The sequence below is a fragment of the Chionomys nivalis genome, chromosome 5 (genome assembly GCF_950005125.1).
Source record: "Chionomys nivalis chromosome 5, mChiNiv1.1, whole genome shotgun sequence".
In the NCBI taxonomy this organism is placed as follows: domain Eukaryota; kingdom Metazoa; phylum Chordata; class Mammalia; order Rodentia; family Cricetidae; genus Chionomys; species Chionomys nivalis.
The window spans coordinates 11,374,804-11,391,039 of record NC_080090.1 but is presented as its reverse complement, the minus strand read 5'-3'; the positions used below and the strand labels follow the sequence as shown (position 1 = coordinate 11,391,039).

The 16,236-nt window shown below is 44.9% G+C and overlaps 1 protein-coding gene across 9 annotated transcripts in view; it reads left to right on the top strand.

The window, feature by feature from the left end:
• Positions 1-14,930, top strand: part of Rcor3 (REST corepressor 3) — a 40,817-nt gene extending 25,887 nt beyond the window's left edge. For 2 of the 9 annotated variants that reach the window (XM_057769650.1, XM_057769651.1), the window contains exons 10-12: positions 4,449-4,506; positions 11,273-11,499; positions 11,966-14,930. In XM_057769650.1, coding sequence (XP_057625633.1) covers positions 4,449-4,506; positions 11,273-11,499; positions 11,966-12,310 — 630 coding nt within the window. In that variant the 3' untranslated portion in view covers positions 12,311-14,930. Of the gene's footprint in view, positions 1-4,448; positions 4,507-10,946; positions 11,500-11,965 lie in introns of those variants that run through there. The other 7 variants (XM_057769652.1, XR_009057136.1, XR_009057137.1 and 4 more) reach the window with 7 other exon arrangements.
• The last annotated feature ends 1,306 nt before the right edge of the window (positions 14,931-16,236 follow it).

Sequence of the window (16,236 nt, the reverse complement as noted above, 5' to 3'; positions counted from 1 at the left end):
TAGGTATGGTGGGACATGCAGGAGGAGGGGAGAACAGGACATAAGGCAATTGTTCCCTGCCTGCTTGAAAAATACTTGTAATCTAGACATTATCTGATAAACTGATAACGTGTAGACTTAGAAAGAAATGCTCTCGGAAAGCAGCCGGGCATTACTTACCCTGGCTGGGCCCCTCAGGACAGATGCTGCAGTGAGGACAGCGGTAAATGTGCACACACAGAGTTCAGCGGGGTAGGCAGAGAGAGCGTAATGGCGGAGGGTGGCAGATGAGCTGATGCTGAGATTCGGTGGAAGTAAAAGGCGTCTTTTCTCAAGAATCGTTTCTGCCTAGAAAGGCGATCTTAGATGCAGAGAAGAATGAACACCTGGTGTGGGTTACAAGCAAGGATGCTTCGAGATAAATCCCTTTGCGGAGCTAGAAGAATTGCACCTTTGAATCAGGTGCGAGGGGGCCCTGCAGCTTCTCTAAAGAGTGGGTGACGAAATGGCATCATCCTAGGGAAGCTGCAAGAGACACTGCAGTAGGCAAGCATGCTTGCTGCTAAGACGTTCAGCACAGCGGTGTGCAGCCAGAAGTGAATCTAGCAGGGTAGCAGAGGAATGAGAACAGGAGACAACGCCATTTCAAAGCTAGAAATCCACGTGTGTTGGGGGGAGGAGCTGTGTGTGGTTCATGACTGTGTGGACAGGTAGAGGCAGTGAAATCCGGGGGTCAGGGGAGGGAGAAGAGTTATACCGGAAGGGATGACACTGGGGTCCCATCCCGTGTGTTTGCTCCCAGCCTTTATGACAGGCGCTCACGCTTCCAGCCTTGAGCAGGAAGTTTAACTGGTAACTTTCCCAGATAATGGGAACATGCCACTGACAGAATGGAGAGGCAAAGGGAGACGAGCCGCGGGCCTGGTGTCTGGTCGGCCTGCTCTTGGAGGCTGACAGTATTGTCACGTTATTGTTCTGTTTTGTGCGGTTACTGTTAAAATAGGCATTCCAGATTCAGGTCGCTGTGACAACCACAGTTTAGTTTACATTCACGAGCCATACTCTAGTTATCCTTTCTTCAAATTAAAGTTTCTGGGGTTGATAACTTAAAGGACCCTCTCACGTTTAAAATGCCTTGTCCTGTTTCTCTTCCGTCTGTCCTGCTTCCCTGTCTCCGTTTTGTTAGACATTTGATCCTAACCAGCTTTGGCATCTCCCTCCTGCAGTCTCCCACCCAGAGGTGACATTTAAAGGCTATTAACTTGCCACGGAAGACCAGACCCTCCAATGGGAAGCTGTTTTAGGTGGTTAGCCCTCTTTTCCTTCTCCTTGGCCACCGAGACACGGCGTTCTCTTGTTACCGCTGTCTCCCCTCAGCAGTAGTTTCTACACACGCGCATACAGGCGTGGTCTAAGTTCTCTTTTTCTCCTGGAGAAATATGATCTCATCCCTTCACAGCATCCAAGTTACATCCTAAATACATTAGAATTTCGTTCAAACAGTTGAGGAAGTGGAGGGGCAGCAGGCAGGTGTGGGAGCAGCTCCAGCAGCTCCTTGGATGGCATTATCCAGTCTACAGCCAGGGAGCACAGTCATGGCCTGGAAACTGAGTCCCGTTTCTCCGGTCACTTTCTAGTGTATCCCTTTGGAGGGCGAGCAGTTCCTAGTGTTTAAGGATGCTGCATGTCTTTCTGCCACACGTGTCCACATCAATTTAACAGCCATATTTGGGTTCAGGTAAAAACCCAGTGCTCTGTCCCAGGGCTGGCGAATGTATGTGAACAGTGCGTGTCCCCAGCTGCCTGTGGGAGAACACTCAGGAGTCCTTTTGGACGAGACACACATTACTTCTTTAAAGAAAGCATGTAGCCTTATTTAACAACTTCATTTACATTTAAGTAATATATGAATGACTCCATTATAAAATCTTAAACCTTCAAAAATGGATTGGATACATGAAGATTGTGTTTTTATCCGTGCGGAACCTGAATTCCACCTGAGTCCCAGTACCTCGTTTTCAGTGTGTCCCAAATGACACTCACCTTTCCCACCTCCCATGAGCACCTCTCAGCCACACCTTCTGCTGGCTCTCCAGGCTTAAGAGTCTCCTCCTGGTGTAAGTCACACCCCCACTGCACATCCCCTCCTCCCTGCCGCCAGCACAGCTATTGCTTGTCAGGCTGTGGTGAGCGGCTCTGCTTTAACCCTGCTGTGCTGGTGAGAGGACGTCTCCCACCCAGACCTCAGGACTCTGCCCGTGGACCCTGCCTTTCAGACAGGCCTAACGTCTACATAAAAGGCATTTTTATAGTGTCTGTATTTCTGTTTCATTTTTGCTCCCTTTTCCCTTGGGCTTGAGCAGACGTCATAGTCACCGGTCAGTTTTCGCTGACCTGGGCACTGTCTCTCATCATCCTCCGAGAAGTTTATGAAGCAAGTGTCGCTGCTTGTGCAGGAGAACTCACCTGCCGGCAGCAAGGTGCTGGCTCCCCCATTAACCACCTCAGCACTGTGTGCGTCCATTACTGTGGCTGATAAAATGCAAATGCAATGCAAACCAAGCAAGACTCTAGACTTTGCCCAGATGAAAACTGATGACGTCTGTACAAGAGAACAGCTCCCATCACCTGTAAGACTGTTGACGGATAACTCCCTCAGAAGCAACAGTTGAACAGAATGGCAGCCAGGACTTCAAAAGGAATGATTTGATCAACAAAGAGTTAAAGGCTTGAGAAAAATATTGAAGGCTTCAAAGAACAAAACCTCATGTTATGATCATGCGATTTTCAAAACCAAAGGGTCATAGCGTTCCTTCCATTCTGTAGTCAGAAAAGCTGTGCTAAAACAAGTGAAAGCCCGTGGCCACATCATGAATGGCCTCAGGATGAGCCAGCCCTCAAGAGCGCTCTTCTGGCAAAGGAGCTACACAGGCCTGGAGACCTGAGTTCAATCCCTGGAACCCACGTAAAGTTGTTCTCAGACCTCCACATATCCACATGTGTGCACAGCATAGACATGCACCATACACACAACAACAGTAAATAAAAGCTTTACTTTATGAGAAGAATGAGCCAGTTTATAATGTTTTTGTTTTCTAGGTCAGATTAAGTTGCAGTAGGCCCTTTTCTTTCTCACCTCCACTCTGAAATGTCCGGATCCATTTTAAATGGTTCCGGTACCGATTTGCAGGAGTTGGCAGTGAGCTCCTTTGGCTTCCACCTAACAGCTTGGGAGCTCACACCCTCCTCCACGCTGCTGTCTTTCTGTGAACTGCTTGGGTGTCCAGGTTGGTTTTATTGATTCCTTTTCCCTGACGGGAGGGTGCTGGGGTCTGTGCCCTATTTCACTGGAGAGGTCTCACTAAGTTGTCTAGGCTGTCCTTGAACACTGTAGCCATCCTGGTCTAGAACTTGATATCCTCCTGCCTCAGCCTCCCAAGCAGCTGGAATTACAGTCCTGCAACCCCAGGCCCCACTGGTCAACTCTGTGTGCCTCAGAAACTGTCATTCTCTGCCTCAGGGTCCTTGCAGCTTACCGGCTAGTTGCTGCCTGGGCTGTGTTGCTGTGCCCTTTTATCTCTCCTGAAATTCTCTATTTCTATTTTTCGGTTTATTTCCTTCCTTGCTCTTCCAGACCTTTTTCCTTTTGTCTCTCAAAATTTTGTTTCTGACTTTGAAGTTGTTTCTTTCTTCTGAATACTTTGTTTATTAGAAGTGTAGGCCTCGTCTCATTGGCGTCCCCAGAGGTGAGAGCTGATGTCCCGTCTCGAAGGACGCTGCCTGCTCACTTGCCCAGTAGGTCCAGGTACTGTGCCAGCTTGCTTTACCTTGGCAGTGTGTCCTGTGGTCATCCGTGAGCTGGTGTACCGGTTTCCCCCTCTACTACGAAAGGTTCTTGACTTACTCCTCAGTGCATTGGAGTCTGGCTCGGTGGTGATTGCTGTAGGATTTTTAACAGTGACTTTGAGAGAAACATTAAGAGGTCCTGGGATTTGAAAAAATAAAAGGTCTTATCAATGAATCATTTTCTGCTTCGGAAATTTAAAGAAATATTTTCAGACTTGGCTTCCTCCATTTTTAGTCTGATTTGTACAATTGTAATGGAAGAAAGCACAGCTTTTACTTAATGTGGAGCCAAGAAATATTAGAGTCACGGACCCTCTCGAAAACGGTCTCATGAACGTTAAAAGCTGGGCCAAAACCAAATCTGTGATACGTAATAGGAACATTGTACTGGAAAATGGTGCAATATCGGTGTTGTTCAGTCCCCAAATGGGTGCATTTTTCTGGCATTATCTTTGTGTGTGGATAAAAGGTAACTCGAGGCGCGTTCAGCCCTTCTGAAAATGAAGCCCATGAGTCAGCATGTTGGTCTCATGTCTGTGATTTGGTGAAACGTTTTTGAAAAGCAAGTTGGAAAAATGTCTGCCTTCACATCCTCACTAGGAAACTTCTTTTTAATTTTGTAGTCAAATCAGAAAATTAATGCCCGTTGGACCACAGAGGAGCAGCTTCTAGCAGTGCAAGGTATACTAAAGATAAGCAGTGATTGTTGTTCATTATTGACTGTCATGAAAAGGGGCTGCCGTAGCTCCTCCCTCCTTCAGAAGCGGGACTGCACACCCTGACCCTGTTTACTCCTCGTCATATGGCTGAGCTGTGGCCCAGCTCCAGGGTGTGTGACTGTCACATTGATGACTCGCTATGAACATAAACTATAAGCTTTTTATTTATCTAATTGCTCTTTGTTTTCTACTTTGTAAGTGTGAGGTCATGAAAATATTAACTATGTGTTTCCGGTGTGTCATTCCTTACGAAGAGATAGACCCCTGTGTGCCTTTAAGGGGCTGCACACCGAGCGGAGTGCGCTGTCTGGCGCTGTTTGTGAGAACGCTCAGTGGCGTGAGCCCACGGGCAAATGGGGAACACTGTACACTTGGGTTTCTTCTGTTTGAGCTGCTTAAGGGCAAATTGCTTACTTTTTGTTCAGCGTAGATTTTATTTCTCTTTAAGATGAACCTTCTGCAGAATTTGTTGTGTAATTTAAATATGGTCTGCCTATCGTTTGGTGAGCTCACTGTGTTGAGTCCCAAGAACTCTCTTATGGAGCTTAGCTGCTGTGAGCATGGACTCCAGTCATGTGTGAGCACACAGTCTGTGATATCCAAACACTCGGCCTTCTCTTTGTCTAGAGGTTGCATCGTGGCATTTAGAACGGTGGCTTAGAGCTCTTCCAGGAGTTCGAGCAGGCCTTCCTTTCACTCACGCAAAGCCCGTTCTCCTCCCTGAAGTGCTGCCTGATAAGAACTGAGCCCTGCTTTCCAGCGTTTGCTAGTGTGTTAATTTTGTACCATAATAGAAATTATTCAAGCAAAGGATTTTCTGAAGAGAATTGCCAAGGGAAATTGGGAGTAATCTTTCTCCACATAGCACTTGAGATTTGATCGCTTTCAGGGGCAAAGTTCACTGAATCTAACAGCTTGGCTGGACTATACAAAGCTGCATTCAAGGAAAGGGCAGTGGCGAGATTTCTGCATGCAGCCTGGGCTGTGTGTGCAGACAGCTTAAAAGTGTTGAAGCTGAGTCGGGCGTGCGTGGGTTCTACGATGCACGCTTAGACAGTCACCGCTAAGTGAATGGCTCTAACAGCCCTTTGCCTGGAAGTATGCTTGCTCTTCAGATTTTGAAGATTCTTCTAAAATAATGTGCTGATGCCTCAAGTTTAGTTCTTTAGACTAAAATTATTTGGAATTTTTGTTTTCATTTTGTTTGGACTTTTTGTTTCTATTGTTAGCACATGAAACAAAGCAGCATTTATCTATTTGTGTCTGAAGTAGCAGTTCTAGGAAGGCCCAAGAGGCCCTCCGTGCCCACACATTTAGATCGCTAGACGTGTATCTCATAAACAGTACTGCAGTGCCCTGTGTCTGAGGCTCACTGGTTGAGGTATGTATATTTAACATGTAAACTTTGCTAGTAAGATGCTAGTTAGCAAGCAATTTTTTTTCTTTAATACTTATGATAAACTTTTATGTGGCAAATCCTTTAGTAGCTGCTTCAGTATTGCAAAACAGTAACAAATTGTTTTGTTAGGAACATGTTTTAATTTGTGTGCCATTTTATATTCTGAATATTCAATACATGTGTACTGCTGTGACACCTTTTGTAAAATGCTTTATGCTTTATCTTGCTCATGATGGACTGCTCTGGTGACCTAGAGGAATGAGTGGCGCCATTGTTGAGATCAGGAACTTGATCGGAATATACTTTTTTGCTAACTCTTTTAAAACCGAGAAGCGTAACAAGATCATTTTCGTTCCTAGGTTTAAATCCTATATCCCACCTTTTCTGCCGTTACCAACTGGTTCCTGACAGTTGAAGCTTGCCCCTTCCTTCTTCCCCTAGCGGAAAGTGGAACCAGGGATCAGTCAGCTCTGGCAGGACTAAGTCTGCCTCTGTAGCTTCCTCGTGTTCATCCTAGCTCTGCTGTGATCTCAGTGGCATTCTTTGGGAGTCCAACTGGGACATCATTGGTGCGCCAGTAAGAACAGCTCTTCTCCTGTTTTTCCCACGTGCATGGCCTTTTTCATGTGATGGGACAGTTATTGGCTATTCTCAGAAAAACATACGCTTCTGTGTCACACAGAATGAGTGTGCTGTGAGCATTACTCTTGTAATTCTCGTCCACCTCAGAAGTATATTTGTTTTCTAGTGCGTAGAAGATTCACCTCTCTGATCTTTATGCTAGTTCAAGAAAAACTAACTTTTATCAAGATGTCAGCTTTAGTTTTTAGTTTTTATTTTACCTGCCATGGCTTCTGAAACAGGGACTGGAAGCCGTGTGTCCAGGGGGCTGTGCGTGTGCCGAAGTCACCGTCTCTTCCAGAGCTCACACTGCTGATCTTTCAAAGAGAATTGAAGTTGTGAGTCTAGAAATGGCCTTTTTAGACTTATCTCATAGTTAAAAACCCAGAACTAGAATGTTCATAACTCAGAAGGCAGTTAGTTGGTTTGACCTCTGATTGAAAATATAAAGATCCAGTCCATGGATGATCAAAGGAGGTGGACGTAGAAGCTAGTATTTTCTGTCGTACAGAAGAACCCCTTGTGCTGTAACAGAGGATGTAAGTGTGGACATCTTAGAGTCCGCCAGCTTCTGGTGTGCTTCCTTCAGATAATTATCCAAATTTACCATTGTTTTTGCAATGGAATAAAATTTACAATGTGGAAGATGTGAGTACAGGACCCAGGGAGAAGCAGGAGTCAGTGGAAGGAAAAAACATGATTTGGACTTCACTGTACAAATGTATCTCTTGGAGCACGAAACCCACAGTCTCAGAGGTTCTAGATACCATTTCAAAACTACGATTATTTCTAAATCTATTCAAAATAAAAATTATTAGATACTACTTCAAAAATAGACTTTTGATAAATTTACATTCCCCAATTATATTAAACACATTAAATTTCTCTTCTAAAGAATTTTGATGTGAGAAGCAGGGGGAAGTCCCCTGAAGTTCTGCTGCCTTTGACTCCTCAGCACTCTGGGTGCTTAGCTTTCTGTTGTCTCCAAATACCAGAAGCAGTGTCCATGCTGTGCTCTCTGGCTTTCTGAGACCATGACTGCAATTGGGGACCGCTGTCTGAATGCTCCTAGAGCGTGTGTGGACATAGTCCCCACTGCAGGAACCACGGTCTGCATGCTCCTAGAGCATGCGTGGACATAGTCCCCCATCGCAGGAACCACAGTCTGCATGCTCCTAGAGCGTGTGTGGACATAGTCCCCACTGCAGGAACCACGGTCTGCATGCTCCTAGAGTGTGTATGGACATAGTCCCCTATCGCAGGAATCACTGTCTACATGCACCTAGAGTGTGTGTGGACATAATCCCCCACTGCAGAAACCACGCTCTGAGATTGTTCTGGTAATGCCTGTGTCAGTCTTTACTGGTGAGAAAATTACCTTTAACGAAAGAAAAACAGGAGCTGTTTGAAAGTTTCTGTGTAGTGATGTATTTATGTGGGGTAACGTTGAATAGTGATGGGAAGATGTGGGCCTTCATAAAATGTGATGGTAACAATCCCTTGGTTCCATTTTTCTGAATTCCGAGATAAAAATTCTTTCCAGTATTGAAAGTAATTACTTGCAGGAACAGGAAGTTTAGAAAGCTGACTGAGAACAGCTTTTTCCTCTCTGGGGATTTACAACTTTGGCTCTGGAGGGGTCCCCAGATGTTTGCTCCACTGCCCTTTGAAAACTGGCCTCAGTGGTGGGACTTTCCATTCAGATATTCCTTAACCATTTGATAGATGAACCATTGTAAGTTAGCCCCTTGCTGAGGAAGCAATAGATTGCCTGTTGTTATGGACCACATGAAGAGCATGGGCCGCCTCTCCCGCAGGGTACAGAGGGGAACTGCGTGATCTAGGTGTTCCTGGCCACTCACTGCACCCAGTTGTCCTCTGGCTGCCTGATGGAGACTCTTCTGAAGAAGCAGTTGCAGGAAGGATACCAGCCAGCTGCCCACCACAATATAGACCTTAGGGTTTCACCTTACAGACAATATGCTGAAGCCTATTGCTCTGTGTAGATTTTTTTTTAAAGGATTCCCTCTTCTAGCAAAGTAGATTGTTGAGTTGTCAGGGAGTACAAAGATGTTATAGTAGCCCCACCATTGGCCAGGGAAGTGTAAAGCACAGGACCTTGGTTCAATCCCTAGAACCAAGGTGAAAAAAGAAAGAAAGAAAAGAAAAAAGGCCAGGTATGGTAGCATTGTAGTGTGTACTCACAGGCCCAGTGCTGGGAGGCAGTGACTCGCCAGTCCCAGGGATTCTGCCACCCAAGCCTGCTTGGTGAGTTCCAGGACACAGGGAGAGGAGACCCTGTCTCAGAAAATTAGGTGGATAGTACTTGAAGAAGAACATTTAAGCTAGTCCTCTGGTTTCCATGTGCTCATGTGCACACACACATAGGCACGCGTACATACACATACACAGAGACACATAGGCATGTGTAAATACACACATACAGGCACACACACACACACGAACACACAGGCACACACACAAACACATAGTCACGAGTACATACACACACAGGCGCACACACACAGAGGCACACACAACACATACACACACACACACACACTTCAAACCACTGTGTGTGGCCACCACAGTTTGACGAAGAACGGGCAAAGTAAGACTTATGATAAAGAAAATCCCATTTCCTGGACACATTGTCCAGACTTAGCTGCAGTACCGCTGGTTGCTCTGCATTTTCTCCATGTTTTTCCACACTGTGGTGAGTAACTCTGGAGCTTGTCAGGACATAGGAACAAGCAGGACTGCTGCAGTCTAAAGGCAACCGCAGGAGCTTCAGCTAGTGCAAAGCCTGCCCTGCAGGCTGAGGAGATTGGTGTCTGGGTACACCTGTTCTCAGAACACTAGTTAGGGTCATCCAGCAAGCCAGATGGTCCGCAGGGTAGTGAGATCCTCGCCTGAGTTCATCACAAACATGCCCGAGTGAGCAGAGGAAAGTCTGACACCAGAGTCTTCTGAAACACTGCGCTCTCACGGAAGTACTTTGCAGTTTAGAGTCTATAATTTTGCAAATATGACAGTGCTGGTGCCCAAATCAGGCTTGTTAACCAAGAGAAGATTAAGGAGGAAGGGCCCGGTCAAAAGTAGTCAAATTCCTGGGGAGGGGTGAGATGGAGTGGGATGGGGCAGGGCGGGGCAGGGTGGGGTGTGTGAGTTAAGTGGCCCTTGTGGAAAGTAGTGCTGAGGGAGCCTCCTGTCTGGCTTCTAGTCAGTTCTCCCCTGTTTCTCAAGTTTGCGTTTAGATGGCACAAAGTCATCTAGTGCTGCCGCTTCCTAAAGAACACTAGCGAGGAACTTGCGTGTGAACAGTAACTATTATGGGTAGCCCGGGATTTCTGTTTCCATAGAAACCCTCAGTGTAACTGGGTCACTGTTAGGCTTCAGCTTGAGCCGTGAAAATCAGTTTGGATTTAAAGAAAGTATACATTTATCTCTGTTGATTGAACTTTGTAACTGATGTCTGTGTTGTCACGCACACCTTACCTTTAGGACAGAACACACAAGCTTATAAACCCTCTTCTGTTTACTGTGCCATGTAGTCAGTCTTAATGCCAGATTTCCCATTCAAAAAGCTCCAAAGTAATGGGACTGACTTCCCATTGACCAAACCCATCGGGTGAATTTATTTGGAGATATTTGTTCCCAAATTCTCAGTTCTAAATAAGAGTAGAATTCAAAAGCAGAATCGTTTCCCCTCGGATTAGTATTTTGGGTCTCACATCAGTATCAGCGGCTCAGCCTTGCCTCACACTCTCATCTCTGGCTGCCTTAAGTGGCATTTACGCCTCCTTCTGGTTGTCTTTCTCATCTCTTTCATGAATGATTTTTTTTTCTGAGATCAATACAGTTATCAGAGTATACAACAAAACTTTTGTATTTTGAGCAAGGTACATCTCTTTTTCAATATGAATCCTTGTATGTCTTTTAGAATTGACCTCAGCAGACCACCACGCATTTGAAGCTGTAAGATCAGCACTGCCTTCCCTTAGCCATAGCATGCTCTAGAAGCAGTGTGTGCCCTTCTTAAGTCTTGGGCTGAGTCCCCCTGAAAAGCGCACCAGCGGTCCCCCACACAAGGCCCTAGAGCTGCTCCATGGGCTCCAAGGGATAGAAGGCCCTTTCCTTAGCCCATTAGATCACCATAGCTCTGATTTTATAACTTAGTTACTTCTATTTGTAGGTCACCTGGTGGGGTAGGCACGTGATCATGGTGAAGTTGTTACTATTAAGCCCCAAATTGCATTGCTTTTCACTGTGGGGAGCCACGCGGTCCACTCGGTCCACACGGTCCACTTGGTCCATCGAGGGGTAAAGAGGTGGCTCCTGTCCGTCCAGTTTTGTTTACAAACGGTGTTGCTCAAATCTAGGTGACTGGCTACTAGGGAAATAAATGAATGTGGAATTGAGGATGGAACAAAGAATTCAATGCTTTACAATAAATGGACTGTATTTGAGAGTTGAAGAGAGCAGTGGAGGAAATAACTGAGTGTGTAAAAACTGGTAAGTCTGATTCTTCAGCCGAAGGCAAGCGGCTGGCTCGATGACATGACCTAACTCTGAGGAGGGACAGAGTTTCCGAGAAAGGGTGTTGGTTGCTGGTGTGTGTGTGTGTGTGTGTGTGTGTGCATGACGTGTGCTGCGCACGGCTCTCGTACTGATCCTTCACAGGTGTATTATTTACTTTGCCTTCCAGGTGTCCGCAAATATGGTAAAGATTTTCAAGCTATTGCAGATGTAATTGGCAACAAGACTGTTGGCCAAGTGAAGAACTTCTTTGTAAACTACAGGCGCCGGTTTAACTTAGAGGAGGTATTGCAGGAGTGGGAAGCGGAACAAGGAACCCAGGCTTCCGCTTTAGGGGAGGAGACAGAAAGTGCTTCTAAAGTGCCGTCAGGGAAGAGCACTGATGAAGAAGAGGAGGTGTGTTTGTGTCTGGAATTTGAGCTAACCTGAGCTGAGGAGTCACCCTTCGGTGTGGCTGTGGCGTTCTGTAAGGGTGCTGTGTGAGGACTAGCTAAGCGAGCACTTCCTCGGTGACACTTCTCTGGTGATGCCAAGTCCCTATGACATGCCGACTTCTGGTCCTAGCAGAGCGGAAAGTGTATTATTCCTGCTGTTAAACTGCTTACTAATAAAGATGTCTGTTTGGTAGCTTTGTTGGGTTTTTTTGTTTTGTTTTTTTTTGTTGGGGAAGGAAGGGTTTATTTTTTGTTTTGTTAAAAATAAAAGAAGCTTGTGCTTCCAATAAACACCGGTGTTATGTTTTTGTTTTGGTTTTATTTGTTTTGGTTTGTTATTTTTTTTTCCTGTGACAGCCCAAACTATAGTGTATCAAGTTTGTTAGGACTTAAACCTCATACATGTATTTTTGTTTCCTCACCTCTAGGCACAGACCCCACAGGCTCCTCGGACTCTGGGTCCATCACCTCCTGCCCCAACACCCACTCCAACACCCACAGTCCCCACTGCCACTCTGAACCAGCCTCCACCACTTCTTCGTCCAACCCTGCCTGCCGCCCCTGCTCTTCACCGGCAACCTCCTCCACTCCAGCAGCAGGCTCGGTTCATCCAACCCCGGCCAGCTCTCAACCAGCCTCCGCCACCTCTCATTCGCCCTGCTAACTCTATGCCGCCCCGCCTAAACCCAAGACCAGTGCTGACCACAGTTGGTGGCCAGCAGCCACCTTCACTCATTGGAATACAGACAGAATCACAGTCCTCACTGCACTAGAGTAAACTGGACAAAGTGGCAGTTATTTCTCACCCGTCATTAGAGTGCTCCAAGAGGAAAGCATCCTTCCTAGGTACCGAGGCTGCTAACGAGTCCTGTGGCCATGGAGTGGACGAGCAAGCGAGCAGAAGTGGCTGTGACACCACGGGGAGCCTCCTGTCGGCCTCCAAGTGTTCACCAGTGGGATCTCATGGGAGGAAAAGGATTCTATATATGGGGGGGGGGAATGTTTATTTTTACTGTATTTATTTTGTTGAGGTTTCTTATTTTCCTGCCTCTTCATACTCAAAGCTATTAGTACAAAAATATTGACTTAAGAATTGTTAAAAACTCCTTAAATTCCTTAAGGATTTTTAGCTTTTTGCTTTTTTCTTTAATTTAAATTTTTAAAAAAAAAACACTTTCCTATGTTAGGAGTGCAAGAATAAATAGCCTGCATTTCAGATTTTGATATGTTCATATTTAAGAAATTATAGCTTCATATCCCTTTTTTCAAAATATGTTGCTTTTTTTCTAAAGGAATTCTAATATATTCCTTTAAAAGAAAGCAATTAAATCAATTGCAAAGCAATTATATGAAACCACAAAGAATGTATTGAACCTGCTAATCCTTTAACAGAGTTTGGGGTCTTAGCATAAAGTCCTTGTTTAAAGGTCATTGACCCTGTTATCTATCAGTAATAGAGGTTTGGAATCATTTACTTGCAGAAAAAGGACTTAAAATTTGGTGAGAGATGATTTTTTAAGTTCTTCAAAACTGTTAATTAAAAAAAAAGTTTCTAAATGCTATTTGCTTTTAGCTAGTATCGCCTGTGTTTGGAATTTAGAAGACAGCGTATTTTGTCGGTTATGTAGAGATGGTGGTTATGGAAGCCATTCTTTACAGTTTATCTTCTGAGCTTAAAGTTGCCCTCATACTCATTAGCAGGGTCTTCCTTTAATACGAAGGGTGTTTTTTTTTCTTGGTAAATCTCTATTGTACATTTGGATACATTGGTGCAATCCTTGCAGCCAACCTGTGCTTGTGGTTTGATTTATGGTTAAATCTTCAGCACCCTTCACAAGATGAAGTTGAGAGTCTGTGGTATTGCAATAATTGTGCGGTTAACTAAAGTACTAAGACCCGTTTTTATGAAGAAACAGACTGAAAGTCTTTTTGTTCCAACATGAAATCATTAGCACCTACAAAGAATATTTTGCAATGTTAGCATTTCAACAGTGTGTTACTGATAGTTTTGATACAATGATTTCTTATTGGAAGCATGGCTTGTTGCAGAGGGATAGATTGCTAGTGTCTGCAACAGACTGTCCACATCAAAGAGGTCATGTGTTCCTGAGTGTTGGAAAAATAGTCCCTTTGTGTAAAGGCTCCCCCACCTTAAAGAGCCCTAGATTTAAATTCATTGGCCAGTTTTAATTTTCAAGGTTTCCTTCATAAGGACCCTCCATTCTGACACAATTAAAAGTGGCTTGCAGGAGAGGCCCTTTTTTCTCTTATTGGATCACCTTAATAGTTTATGTCCCATATAAAATGCAACTGATTCAAAAGTAATATTAAAGAATTTATACGTATTTTTACTTTAAAAGCCATGGAAGACGGTTGTGTATCTCAAACTGTCTAGAGCATTCTTTTAAGCACTTGTCTTGTGTGTTAATATTATACCGTGACAGCTTTCACCGTCTTGTCTCCTGTCAGTAGACCATCAGTACAGTCTGGGGAAATGTCAGTCAGATGGTCAGGACCAGCGTCTGTCCAGATGTCCAGTATCTTGTGGTTCCTTTAAAGCCTGTTGTGTCCCAGACATGGGCCTAGGTGCTGTATCAGAGGAATGTGTTGCAGTTTTACTTACAAACACGAGAGCACACAGTAGGAAAGCCGTAGTTCCATTAGAATATGATTCATGTATATAGTGAGATGTCTTGATTGTGTGCTTTGCATATTTTGTAAATATTTTGCACGTCATTATTTTCCTTTTCTGTCTGAGCAGTGTTTGGCCTGGAAGAGTAATATGCTTGCTGCCTAAAGGATTAAAGATTTAAAGGTGTCCACGTCTTCTATTTTTATATGATCTCATTCTGTATGAGAATTTAGGACCTCTTCACTGTAAAATTCTGAATGCAGGCTTTTGATATAAAACAAAGCCTAGAACTCTCTTCATGGCCATTTTTGTCGATTCTAAACTCACCTTTCCCAGAGACCTACACCGAACTGTTTTCATGGCGCAACTAAAAATAAATCACACTGTTGCTACAGCGGTTAAAATTAAAGAAAAAGGTATTTAATTCCAGTATGGAAGTCACGGTAATGTGGATGGGAACCATGGGAACCAAGTTAAGTGATGGCCAAGAATAAGCTGACAGCTGAGTAGAACTGCACACAAGAAAGTGAGAGAAGGCAAAACTCTATCTTAATGTGGACCGCCACAGTCGTTACTTCTAAAATTACGAAGTGCTTTGGTTCCAAGTACAAACATTCAGTTGTTAGCTAGGTATGTTCTGTTGATGTTTCCTCCTGCCCCTTAAATATTCTTGGCCCTGGCAGCATAGGGACACCAGGACCCTCAGAAAGAAGGTAGCTTGGGACTCGAAAAGATTTGTCCTTTCTTGTGGGCTTGCCCAAAATAAATAACAACCACATTCTGATTGCAGGGAGAGTATGAACAAGAGACCAAAACGTGTTGAAGTTTTAACTTAGACACCTATAGGATCACCTTATTTGTAAGGTGGTAGTAACTGAGTGCAGGAAGAACCCAGTCAAGCTTAGGAGCCTTGCTGTATTAGTTCAAACATCTGTTTCACGGCCGCTGACCCATGGGAGTATGGAAACACGTTTTCATATAGATACAGGGTTATTAGAGGGGCTTACAGGCAGGGTTTGAGCAGCCCAGCGAAAGCCAAGTCACAGGATGTCTCCACACGCAGACCTGGAGTTGGTGTCCGAGAGAGCTGCTGATTTTCAGTCTGGGTGGAATCCCAAAGAAGTAGGTCCTGATACCACTGAAGGAATGCCTCAGCAACAGGATAGCTGGCCTTGCCAGCGAGAGTGGGATCAAGCAGGAAAAAGCAAACAAAAACTTCTTCCGTTTCCTTTTAGGTGGCTTGCTATCAGTAGGCGTGGTCCATATTGAGATGGCCCTTCCCAATCTAGAAAACCTGTCACAGGGTGCCCAAACTGCTTGGATTTGAGTTGATTCCAGGTGTGGTTAGCAGTGAAGACAAGCCGTCACACGTACGTTCCCCTAGCTTTCATCTTCTCCAGGCCCTCCATGAAGGAGCATGGCTCCTGGGGGGTCTTTTATTTGCATCTTCTAATCATCACACCAAGTATTGGGTAGCATGGCGTTTCCAAGAAAACCCTCTCATCTTCAGCCCCCTACCCTCCCTTGCATCTACACCCCCATTCTGTTTGTCGGGAGTCTTCTGTTCCGTCCCCTTTTCCTCACAGCTTTTATCCCTGGACAACTTAATCAGGAACAGTGAAGACAGGTAGTAGCTGCATGGAGGTATTTGCAAGCTTTATTCACAAATTAGAGCCTACTGATAGGGGCTGGGTCTTCCTGAGGACTTCTTTTTTTTTTTTTTTTTTTTTGCTTTTCTTTTTATTTATTTATTTATTAAAGATTTCTGCCTCCTCCCCACCACCACCTCCCATTTCCCTCCTCCTCCCCCAATCAAGTCCCCCTCCATCATGAGCCCAAAGAGCAATCAGGGTTCCCTGCCCTGTGGGAAGTCCAAGGACCACCCACCTCCATTCCGGTCTAGTAAGGTGAGCATCCAAACTGCCTAGGCTCCCACAAAGCCAGTATGTGCAGTAGGATCAAAAACCCATTGCCATTGTTCTTGAGTTCTCAGTAGTCCTCATTGTCCGCTATGTCCGAGTCCGGTTTTATCCCATGCTTTTTCAGACCCAGGCCAGCTGGCCTTGG